At 36.9% G+C, this 12,941-nt stretch overlaps 1 protein-coding gene across 2 annotated transcripts in view; it reads left to right on the plus strand.

Moving 5' to 3' along the window:
* The first annotated feature begins 5,014 nt into the window (after positions 1-5,014).
* The window catches only part of LRRK2 (leucine rich repeat kinase 2), a 140,704-nt gene continuing 132,777 nt past the window's right edge, over positions 5,015-12,941 (plus strand). The window contains exons 1-4 of one of the 2 annotated variants that reach the window (XM_068560232.1): positions 5,015-5,328; positions 5,613-5,698; positions 10,090-10,199; positions 12,481-12,569. In XM_068560232.1, the coding sequence (XP_068416333.1) occupies positions 5,046-5,328; positions 5,613-5,698; positions 10,090-10,199; positions 12,481-12,569 (568 nt within the window). In that variant the 5' untranslated portion in view covers positions 5,015-5,045. The remainder of the gene's footprint in view (positions 5,329-5,612; positions 5,699-10,089; positions 10,200-12,480; positions 12,570-12,941) is intronic. The other variant, XM_068560231.1, reaches the window with a different exon arrangement.

A 12,941-nucleotide genomic window follows, 5' to 3' on the forward strand; every position in this document is an offset into this window, starting at 1 on the left:
TGTACTTTTTTGGTTATTTTTGCAAAATTTGGATCAAAATTCTGTAACTTTATGTCCAACTTTTATGTATTATGAATAATTTATTATTTCCTCATATACTAACTCCCAAACAAATTTCAAGGACTTCTTTGCCAATTTGATGAATAAAAGGAATTCATCTATTTTTTTATTACTTTGAGCACCAGTGAAGTTGAAAATACATTTATTTTTATTATGAAATAAGTTAGGAGTACAGAGCATAGATAACAATGTAGTGAACATCCATGTATCCAATAATAAGTTTAAGAAAAAAAATTACAGATACAATTCTAGCCTTCAGTTTATTCTTCCTGGATGCATTTCTACTTTCCTCTCCCCAGAGGTTAACCACTAGCTAGAATTTATTAGTCCCATGCATAATTTTTATACTTTTACTATGGAACTTTGCATGTTTAGTATTAGAGTATTGATATCCCAGTAGGATATATATACTACTGAAACTTTTAAAATGGTATTATATTTTTTTGCTGTTTAGTCATGTTGATACATGAAGGTCTAGTTCAATAATTTTCACAGATTTATATGTCTATTATATGAATATATGAAATGTAAGTGTTGATGGATAGTCAAGTGGTTTTCGTTTTCATTACAAGCAAAAAATGCCGAACTGAACATTTTAATACGAATTTCCTATGCATATGTGAGACTGTCTCTAAGGAATATCCTTGGAGAGAAAGTGCTGGGTCACAGAATACTTATATCTTCAGCTCTACTAGATACTTCCATACTGCTTTCCAAAGTGATTTTTCTGATTTATACTCTCACCAGTAGTGTATAAGTGTTCTAGTTCCTCCATATCCCAGCCAATCACTGGCATTATCAAACTTTACATTTTTGGTTAATCTGAGGGGTGTGAAATCATATCTCATTATGGCTTTAATTTGCACTTCTATTTTTAGTGGGGTTGGGCATCAGGTTTAAATGGCATTTTCTCTTCTGTAAATGCCTGTTATATCTTTTGTTATATAAAAACTAGCCTGTCTTTTATGATTTATGATAGTTCTTTTTACCTTTTCTTATTAATATTTTCTTGGTTATATGCATTGCAAAAATTTTTCAGCCTGTGGTCATCTTTTAACTTTGTTGATGGAGTCTTTGTATGAAGTTTTAAATTTTAATGTACTTTAATTTAACAATCTTTTCCTTTATGGACTGTGATGATTATGTCTTGTCTTTCCGTATCTTAAGGTCTTCAAAAGGTCATTTCCCCCTCAAAACATTTAGTTACATTTTTCATATAAAATTGTTCAATCCAACATGGAATTTATTTTTTAATATGGCATGAGGTAAGGGTATGATTTGCGGTTTTTTCTACAACCAATGGTCTCAGATTCATTTATCAAATAATCTATTCTTTTCCCACTGGTACACAATGCAACATCTCTCATATAATTTCCATATATATAAGGATATGTTTCTGGGTTCTAACTCTTTCATTGATTTTTTTGCACAGTACCAGAAACATGCCGGTTAGCTCTTATAGCATCATAATAAGATTGAACACACTGCTTCATATGTTGTAGAGGTTATGCCCTGCATTAGGACACCTGGCTGAAAGGATGGGTGGAGTCTGAAATCCAAATCTTGCTTTGTGCACCCTGGCACAGGGCTGTGTCTGCCTGGAAGGAGGTGCACATTTTTCTAATTCACAGGATGACATTGTTAGGCACTTTTTCCTCCTCTGGAAAATTGATAAAGGCTATCAGAAGCCCTGAATCAATGTCTGATTGGGCAATTCTCCAGCTTTGTCCTTCTTCAAAGGTGTCTTGGCTCTTCTAGGCCCTTCACTCTTGTTGAAAAAAAAAAAAATTTTGCTTAGATTTCCATTAGCCTTGCACGGTTTCTTTATTACTTTGTGGGGGCATTGGCATCATTTTGATATTTAATCTTTTCATTAATTGATATGGCCTATTCACTCATTTATACCTTGTTAATAATGCCTTTTAATACAGTTTAATAATTTCTTCATAAAGGTTTTAAAAATACTTTGTTAGATCTACTCCCAAGTTCTCTCTTTCTCATTGTTGTTATTATGCACTGATACACACAGAAAATTGAATTTTATAACTATGTGTTACTGATATTTAGGAACACAATTTTTGTATAGTTATGAATATACTTTCCTTATAGCTACTGTCCATTCACAGTGAATTTCCAGTTCAAAACTTTAATCCATTTTTCTTCTGGGGTACCTGTGGCTTGTCATTTCCCATCCAGTGATTTGTAAGAACTTTTAAAAGATTAAGGCTAATTGTTTTTGTCATACGTATTGCAACTTTTTTTTTACAGTATGCCATTTGCCTTTTAGTTTTATTTATGTTGTTTTCCTTGACTGCAGAAAATTAGAATTTTTATGGAGTTACATACACCAATCTTCTGTAGTTTTTATGTTTCCTCATACCAAGATTAAATAACTGTTAATTTATATTTTCTTTTTAGTTATTTTCATTTAACTTTTTAACTCATCTGGAATTTGTTTTGGTAATTTACTGTAATTAGCAATGTCTGTTTTATTTTCTCCTCCCAGGAAGTTAGTCAAATGTTCCAGTGCCATTTTATTCTCCACTGAACATTACCTCTATCATGAATTTGTGCTTGAAGTTTTCCTTTTCAGTCTATTAACTATCTGAAGACTTAATAAGTGTTGGGATTTTACTCAATCCATTAAATATTTTTCAAAGCCAAGAAGATACTTTGCCTTACCACTGCAGTAGTTTGGCAGAACGGTCCCAGCAGAGAATTTATGTCCTCACACTGTCTACCCCCAGTCTGGCTGATACAGAGTGGATAATCAATAGGGAAGAGACAGATGAATAAACTGAGGAAAAGAAGAGACATCTTTTTACTTAGATTTATTTTTTTTTTGGCAAGGAGATATATTTTTAACTTTTTTCAAGTTAATAATCCAGGATACTGGGAAGGAGAAACTGATACAGAGGAACGGGAAGGAAGGCATGAAAGGGAGCATTCCTAGGAACGTCCTAACTGGTTAGTTAGAAGTTGAAACAAGTTCAGTTAGGAAAAGATACACTTCAGGTATGATACAGATGACAAGGTTGAAAGATTTTTGTTTTGTTTTGATTTTTTCATTACGGAAAATTTTATACAGAGAAAACAGTACAGTAATCCACATGAACTCATTGCTATCATCAACAATTATTAGTTCAAAAGTTGGTATTGTTTCATGTCTCCTCCGACGCATTCCACCCTTTTCCCCACCACTGGATTACCTCTAAGCAAATCCTAATATTCTATCATTTCAAATGTGAACATCTGAGCATGTGTCTATAAAATATAAAAAGTCTTTCTGAAAATAAAACATAGTCACAATATTCAGGCTGAATTTAAATTTCCGATCTACTTACCTAACATATTAAGGAAGCCTAGCTCATTTTGATTAAAGTGGTAGAGTGTAAACAACCTTCAATTTGGGGGTAGGAGATCTACCTGCATTTAAGTCCTGACTCTCAAGTTCTCATCTGTGTGACACCAACAATGCTCTTCTCTTATCAACTCTAAATTTCCGTTTCCTCATCAGTAAAAGAAGGATAAGTAGCTGTGCTATCCATTTCAGAAGTGTCGTCAGAATTGGGTAACAGAAGTGAAATAAAAGGATCTAACTTCCAGTCCAATCTTCTCTGTTGTGAATGATTCCCCCCCCCCCCACCCCGCCCCCATCCCAGGAGCGATCTTCTGAAGGTCATAGATCATCTTTGTCCAGCCTTGTCTTTAGTTTTTCTTGCTCGGGTTTCTCTTCCTGAAAAAACACATTACTGTGGTACTTTTTTTTTTTGTTTTAACACTTTAGTAATTTTGAATACCAAGAGAACAATGTTTAGGTTTGTATCTCTCACCTCTTCATTTCATTTATCCTGTGTTTTTCTGCAGTTTTTTTTTTTAAATTAATTAATTTATTTTTGGCTGCATTGGGTCCTCCTTGCTGCGCGGGCTTTCTCCAGTTGCGGTGAGCAGGGACCACTGTACGCCGCAGTGCGCAGGCTCCTCATTGCTGTGGCTTCTCTTGTTGCAGAGCACGGGCTCTCTAGGGCAGGGGGGCTTCAGTAGTTGTGGCTCATGGTTTCCAGAGCTCAGGCTCAGTAGTTGTGGCCGCACGGGCTTAGTTGCTCCACGGCATGTGGGATCTTCCTGGACCAGGGCTCCAACCTGTGTCCTTTCCCTTGGCAGGCAGATTCCTAACCACTGCACCACCAGGGAAGCCCTCTCTTTAGTTTTAATTGCACTGAACTGAAACTCAAATTTTCAAAAGCTAATTTTAGTGGCCTTTTGGCCAGCAGAGCTTCCAGATAACTAACAGGAAAAATGTTTTTGTTTCCTTCCCTACAAACAGCCACAGCAACCATAGAAAAGCATTTAACTGGGTACATTTTGGTTGCTTAAATCTTCGTCCATCCTTGGGGGGAAATTACTCGTCTCCCTATAGTGGTAACTCTAAAGAGAATGTTTTCCTAAAAGGGGCCAACTGGGCGGCTCCCTCTTTTCCCAACGCCCCGATTTCTATTCTTAGATCTGGAGATCCGCGGCAGCTTTTATTTTTCTTCTTCTTCCTAGTTCCCAGACCTTCCGCGGGGTTGCAGGAGTCCAGGCTGGTGGGTCTGGGCGCTTGGGCCGCGGTGCCGACCGCGCGCCTCGCCGGCCGCTGCAGGGCCCGGGGACTGGGCACTTGGCGGAGTCCGCTGAGTCGGTTTCTTCCTGCGCGACTCCCGGCCGCGCCGCCGCGGAGAGCGGGATCCGGTCTCGGGAGGCTGCGCCGGCCCGGGGTCCCGTCTCGGCCGGCGCGGGGGCCCCGGCCACTGTCACCCAGGCCGGGCGGGCTCTTGCTGCGTCCTGCCCGCCTGCCACGGTTCTGCGGGCACCGCACCTCAGCCGAACCTCTCGCAGGCCCCAGAGCTGTGTTTTGGCCCTGGGTGGGGGAGGGGGAAGCAGAGAAGGAGAGGGAGCGGGCGGGGGAGGGCGGCGCCGGGCGCGGAGCCGCCGCCTTTGCATAAATGGGCGGGCGTGGGTGCAGATGGGGTCAGCCGGGAGCGCTGGCTGCGGGCGGTGAGCTGGGCTCGTCTTCTGACCGGAGCGGCCGGCCTTGGTGCGGGAGGGGCGGCCGGTTTGGAGCAGGGTCGGTCATGGCCAGTGGCAGCTGCCAGGAGTGCGAGGAGGAGGATGAGGAAACTCTGAAGAAGTTGATAGTCAGGCTGAACAATGTCCAGGAAGGAAAACAGATAGAGACGTTGGTCCAAATCCTGGAGGATATGCTCGTGTTCACGTACGCCGACCACGGTAATCGTTTGCCAGGAAACTGTCCCTTTACCGCCCGCCCCCCCCCCCCGCCCCTCCTTCCCCCCCGGCCTTTTTTTACAAACTTTCTCCCCCCGAACTTTGTGGCCGCACAAACCTGGATTCTTGAGAAGCCGCAAACTCTCTACTCCTCAGGGCAGAAAAGAGCTGACAATTCTAGGAAGGTCTTGAGCTCACTTCTTTTGCTTTCTCCCTCCTTTTCAGACTTAAAAGGGGTGCCATGAATCGTGACTTTGCTACTTTTCCCTAACCCCCTTCTTTTCCAGCCTCCAAGTTATTTCAAGACAAAAATGTCCACGTGCCTCTGTTGATCGTCTTGGACTCATACATGAGAGTCGCTAGTGTGCAGCAGGTAAAGGAGTTGTTTTCATTTCTCCCATTTCCCCTTCTCATTGGAAATAGGTGTTTTTCTATTAATATTCTATACCCAGAGTTCTGGGTTATTTCTGAGATTTGTCCTGACAAACCGCTGACTGTGGTTTTAGGATGGAAGCGTTTTCAAATCATTATCAAATGTTAACGGTGTAAGAGGGCCAACTATGTGCTCCCTAATTGTATTTAAGAAGTAACTTTATACAATCGGCTGACAGAATATGGATGGTGGTGGGAGGGGAATAATAATGGGTTGAGGTTTAGTTCTGACATTGGCTAGATGGCTAGTTCATCAGTGTTTAAATAAAATTATTCTAAGAATCTTCCCAATGTACAGCATGTCCTACAGATGACACAATTGTGAATAGTTTGGGAAAGAGGAATGATGAACAGTAATAGAACTAATAATAATTAAATTAATAAAATGAAGTTAATGGCAAACTCTCATAGGTTTAAGGTTTTCTTTTTTTTTAAACTTGAAGACAGATTTCTAACCTTCTTTAGTTGTAGTACACCTTGTATTATCTAAAGAGAGTGGTGTTTTAGGATTCCCCTATAAATTTAAATCTATTCTTCTCAACCGTTTTCATATAAAATGAATGTAAAAGTGAATCTTAGAATCTGCACCATAGGAAACCCAGAAATTTGTTACATATCTTAGATATATTTAAAAAGGAGCCTTAAGATGATAATTAAGAATGATTTACAGTCAAAACAAAATTACTGCCTAAGGTTAACTTCCTTTGTAGATATTGAGATTTGGGGAACTGAAATTACTTTTTTCATTTGCATGTTAGATCCTGAAGGGAAAGAGAATTGAACTTTAAACTCTATCAAGGTGCAGTGTTTCTTAATACCTACTTGAGAGGCTAGACAGATGTAAGAATTATCTGGATCTATAAGCCTGTATCTGTCTATCTTTTGCTAATCTCTGTGAAACATATATCTAGTAGCTTCTTTTATATGAAGATGTTTATATCTCAGATAAATGGTTACTTTTATTTTTCTTCAACTGATATATTTCCCATGTGACTATTGATTTTCAGGCTGTTAGCAAATAAGATCATGAAAAAATGGAGACATGATAAAGACACTGTTCTTTTTAACATCCAATGTCTGAATTTTGCCCATGAAACATGAGTCACTCCCTGGCACTGGCCTGTTGTGCTTGCTGCTCTCCACCCACATCATCCTTCTTACTTGCCTCTACTTTGGTGTTCCAAAGTGCCTTGTCTGGCAGCCTCCATTCCTTGGATTCTGTTCTTGGTAGAGTCTCCTCTGCCAGGTACAACTCCGAACAACTGGGCCCTGGGTGGCCTTTGGTCTGCAGGGTCCAGAGGAGGCAGTGCTAGACTTGAGAATCCAGGGAAGCCTGCAACATTCCCACCACCTAATTCTTCTTCATTTTAGAAACTGCCTGAGCCTGGACATGTTTGTTTGGAGTAGTTATGAATGTCACTCAATATCCTTGCCCAGTAGGTACCAGAGATAATTGAAAATAAGGAATTGTCTTTTGATTTGGTAATGTAATGGAATAGAATTATTAGTTTCAGCACAATATATTAATCTAGAAAGGGCATTATGTATACTATATCATTTGATTCTTGCTGGACTCTCACTATCCTCTCAGAAATCTCACTGAATGTTTTTTCCTCAGAATAAGTAGCTCATTTAGGATCGCAGAGCTAGTGACAGAGTCAGGACTCAAGCTTCACACACCTTCAGAATCTTTTGCCATCATATAGTAGGTGCTGATATCATAAGATTTTTGCGCAAGTAAAAAGTACAATGGTATGGTACAAATACTGTGGCCGTGCTACGCACAATGACATTATCGATTTAAATTGTCATTGATCTTATCAAAGGGATGTGGAGTGGGGTAGCTCTACTGATATTTTAATACTCCACTTAAAAGAAAAAAATTTTTTTTCCTTCAGATTTCTTCATATTACTGGTGAAATTAGTATAGATATTCTTTAAAGCTTTATATCTTGAATCAGCTGGAAGTGCTGAATTAAAAGCACTTGATGAATTTAAGGAGTTAAGGTAAAGTACCCTTCAAAAGTAAATAGTAAGGTTTGTTTTCAGAATTCATTTAACATGACATTCCAGACTCTGAATTTTTATTTTCAATGTCTTTTCATATTTTATTAGTTCTCCTTAATAAATGACAATCTTTAGAGAATTGGTAGTTAGGCTGCTGTCTTATAAATTTCTTTTCCTGTCAGTCATCTGATCATTTCTCTGTGTTCTTCAATTTACATTACTTCTCTTTATCCACACAGTTTCCACCTTTGATGTAAGTGAGTGAAATATATGAAAGTGACTAAAATTTTCTTTAACCCCTAGACTCTTTCCCATTGTGCATTACTTAGATACTTGAGTTTACAGAATAATTATAATAAAGTGAAACTACCAATTTAATTGTATTATAACTGTGCAGGATGGGAGCCTTCTCTTTTTGAAAGATAAGCTTTTAATTGAATACATTAATGGATCAATTATTACCTCTGCTTTGCTGCTAGCGATTCTATTTAATCTTGGAAGCTCAGTTGACTCAGTCTTTTTGCAAAGCAATTACTGATACTGCTATTTCATCAACTAAAACAAAACAGGTTTTCTCCTTGAGTCAGCCATGCAGGTGCAGAGATGAGTATAGCATCCTGTGTGATTTATGATTTATTTCCCACCAGAAACTGTTCCAAATGTTAATTTTTGAAATACTTGGGGAAAAAAGTCTTGATGATTTTATGAAAGCACAAAAATAGCCAGTTTCTATGACATCCGGATTGTCAATATCTGTTCGGCTTAAGTGGAGGAGGTTGTCTACTTAAATATAGGTAAAAATAGCTGTCAGAAATTGCTTCCTTTTCAAGGAATTTGAAATCGTGTAAGAGGAAGTGATGACAGAGTAAAGCAATTCATGCTTAATCCAGAAAAGATCTGGAAATAATATTGTAAAGAGATCTTATGTAATCACTTTTATCTTATTAAATACCCCTTGTTTATTCCTGTAAACAAGTAGGAAACGTGCCATTATTCCTTTTTGGTTGCATAGAGACTTCTCCCGTTGTCACTCAACCCTCTGTACCACTCAGCTCCAACTCACATATCCAGTCTCATTTAGCAATGGGCCCCTCTTTGGCAGCCTCCTCACCATTCAGCATCTTACTTTCCTTCCTCACAACTCATCAGTATTAGAAGTTTCCATTTCCCTATTTTGAGTGACCAAATTTATAATTCTTTTGAAATCTGACTCAAATCCTACCTTTTCTGTATTATATTCTTCCCTGAGTAATTCTAGCGAATCCTGCTTTCAGGATTCATATTATATTGGTATTTATCACACATCGTGCTTAGGCACTTTTTCATTAATCTCTAGATCTGCATGTATATGCATTTTCTATTTTCTTTTTCTGACCATATCAAGTTTAGTTCTGTAATATAGTAGAAAGAATTGAAGAGTCCTTAAATTTGGGGAGGAAAATATAACAGGAAAAGTGAGTTAAATTTAATCTCCAGTTTGGAATTAAAATATCGTATTTAAAAAAATGTATTTTTTTCAGAAGTAAAGAGCAGCTTATTCAAGTTGGCATCATGTAAAAATGAGCTGAACGAAGGTATATTTAAAATACATCAGTAAGATCATACTTAATTTGGAAAGGTGAGAGTTTAGGGACACTTGTGATGTCTGGACCTCATCAGCTCATATTTAGGTGTACGGAAGAAATCTAGAGGGTCCACTGAGAAATCCTACCTCCTCTCTATCTCATAGTGCCTTTCTCTTTTACCTATGAAAGATGTGACATTGTCATCAGACGATGCTACTTCTTTTGCTATTTTTTCTAGCTCCATTATCTGGGGAGCAGTCTTTCCTGATAACTTACACTTTGCCATCAAAATCTCCAACTTCCCCTAATCCTCCATTCCAAACTACTTCATTTCTTCTTATAATTAAAGTACTAAATATTTAGAAGAAAATCTGTCAGGTAGATATGCCTTAAAAAGTACGAAGTCCTGAGACTAGCCTTTCCTGTACTTCATAATTTTGGCGTGTCCTCTAAAACTATTTTTTTTTGTGTGTTTTATTTCCTTTTATTTAGACAATAGGCAGTCTATTGCCTTCATCATTCAGAAATGTTCTAATATTTTTTGTATGCCTTTTCAGTAGATTTTTGAAGAAAGATGTATTCTAAGTATATGAGTTGCTTTTCTCAGCAAGCATTTTTAGAGTATTATTTTGTTTTAAAATAATTATTTTAAAATAATGTAGCCACCTATTCTATTAAGAATGAAGAGATTCTTTGACTGAATACATTCTATTTGTGTGGTTTTTTTTGAAATGTGAATATTTGTCTTTCTTGTTTTTAGGTGGGTTGGTCACTTTTATGCAAATTAATAGAAATCTGTCCAAATACAATGCAAAGCTTAATGGGTCCCCAGGATATTGGACATGATTGGGAAGTCCTAGGGGTTCACCAGTAAGTATGTAAAAACAAACTGCATTGAATATTTATCTGTACATATGACAGCCCTTCCCTTGATACATTATATTTGCAATCCAAGACAATCTAGTAAAAATCCTTTAAAATACATATAGTTTTCCTTGAATCAATGATTTACATTTATAGAGAGCTTTTGACTCAGAAGTCTATAATCTATTTGAATTAGAAAACTAACATTTGAGGTAAGAAGTCAGGTGTTGTTATTATTTTAATAATATAATAATAGTTATACAATTGATTAAGTTGTAGATTGTTGATGACTGCTTATGAATTCAAACAAAGGAAAGATTTTTTTTTCTTTTTTTACTTATTAATAGTAGAACTGACACAAACTACTACTTCTTCAAAACAAAAATATGGGAACTAAAATGTTAGTTCTATAAATAGTAATTTAGAAGTTTATGCTTTACTGTCTTTAAAAAGTACATTTATGTATATTCATACATATATATTTAATGAGCTTAAAGTACAGCTTTCAAAATGAAGAAAAAAGGGGAAATTATCTTTCAGTGCATCTGCAGCCAAATCTTGATAGCTATTTACCAGCTATATTATTGCAGTTTGCAACATAATGACTTCTTAAATGAGACTACTTCTTTAGCCATAATTAGTTAAGAAAAACTTTTCTGAAAAAAAATGTGTTTCCAGGAAAATCCTTTTTGGATAACTTTGTTTCTTGACATTTAAGAAAATATCTTCTGTCATCAACGTTAGATGTTCTTTATACCTAATGTGACTTTTCTTTGCCACAGAGAAGTGAATACTAATTGCTTCCAAAGGCATATTGCTTGTGGAAAACGTAATTAATGCAAAACTAAATTTCACATCTTTGCATTATTTATTAGTATTAACTGTGGCTGCAGATTTTGACAAATCAGAGCTGTTTGTTCATAGGCGAGCATGTCCGTGCTTATACATTTTTCCATCTTTGATAAACATGTGTTGCTGTTCTTCGGTTTCTAGCATCTAAGGAGTGTGCTTTGAAAAGAGACTATTTACAGTTAATAGGTGTTCTCATTTCCAAACTAATCTCTGAAATTCTATGAGTCAGTAGTAAAGAATACTGCATTTAATGAGGAATGAGACAAAATATGCCTGCAATTAGTAGTTGTAATGTTATGTGTCCCTTGGTTTGGATGAGAATTTCCAAGATCCCCAAAGATTAGCCATCTATAACTTTAGGGAGCAATGGAAAACTCATCTAGTCATATTCTAGTGTAAACCAAATGTTCAAATTAACTTACATAAACGTTTCTACAGGGAGTTTCATTCACTCATTTATTTGGTCACTCACTCATCATTCATTCATCTTCTGTTCATCAGGTATTACACTCCTTTAGGCCAGAAGTAGTGTGAACAGTATAGACACACTCTCTCTACAGTGGAGCATATTAGATCATTACCAGCAAATATTTATTGTAAAACATATCTCCTTATATTCAAGGGCTTTTATCCCCCCAAAGGCTTACAGTACTAAAGGAGAAATCTCTTGTGTGGTGTTGAAGTCAGGAATAGTGGGAATGGTGCAGGGAGAGGTAGGGGCAGCATAGGTAGGAGGAGAATTGACAGAGTCGAAGGACAGGGTCTCTCAATTCCTCACCTCACCACCTGGAGACTACGTGCCAAGTTTCTTGGATCTAGGTGAAGCCAGGGAGGCTCTCTCTTCTAACAATAGAAAGCCAAACAGCACTGGGTAGGAATAGACTAAAGATTGTATATTTTAGAATTGATAACTCAAGGGCTCAAATTTAATGCATTTGAACTAATTGAATACTATTGATAGACTAGGTTCACTTTCTGTTATAAAATATCAATTTCTCATTCAAAAACAGTAAAAATCAATAATTTAAATATTCAAATGGTTCTTAATTTTTATATACAAGCTAACATTTTAATTACATCTCTCTATAATATATCAGTGTGTATAACATATAATTCACAAGTTTGTATCACATATAAAATGATTGATCCCTTGGTGCATATAACTCAATATTATTTTGGATATAGAATTGGGTGAAATAGTTAATAATTGAATTTGAATATTTAGAGGAAAAAGTTATAACTTTTCTGTTGACACTCATAATAATTCCCTGTTAATCATCATAAACCTGGCTCAGGTTTACAGGGAGAAAAAATACACTAGCTTCAATATAAGGAATGAAATACAATGAGATGAATAAAAATGTAGGTGAGTAAAAAACAATATCTAAAAGAGCAAACATCTAGGTATGATCTTGATTTTTGTTTTTAATTACAGACTGATTCTTAAAATGCTAACAGTTCATAATGCCAGTGTCAACCTGTCAACAGTTGGATTGAAGGCCTTAGATCTTCTCCTAACTTCAGGTAGTATATACACACATTTTTAATGTTGACTCAAAAAAACATTTTAAACCATTTGCTAAATGTGTTTTGATGTTTTTTTTTAAAGTATAATCACATAATATAACCTCAATATTGATGATTTCCAAAATTCTGTGTTTCCATTTTCCATTTTTTAAAAAATAAATTTATTTATTTATTTTTGGCTGCATTGGGTCTTCGTTGCTGCGCGTGGGCTTTCTCTAGTTGCGGGGAACAGGGGCTACTTTTCATTGTGTGTGCGGGCTTCTCACTGGGTGACTTCTCTTTGTTGCGGAGCATGGGCTCTAGGCGCGTGGGCTTCAGTAGTTGTGGCATGTGGGCTCAGTAGTTGTGGCTTGCGGGCTCTAGAGCACA

Source organism: Eschrichtius robustus, chromosome 13, assembly GCF_028021215.1.
Source record: "Eschrichtius robustus isolate mEscRob2 chromosome 13, mEscRob2.pri, whole genome shotgun sequence".
NCBI classification, from domain to species: domain Eukaryota; kingdom Metazoa; phylum Chordata; class Mammalia; order Artiodactyla; family Eschrichtiidae; genus Eschrichtius; species Eschrichtius robustus.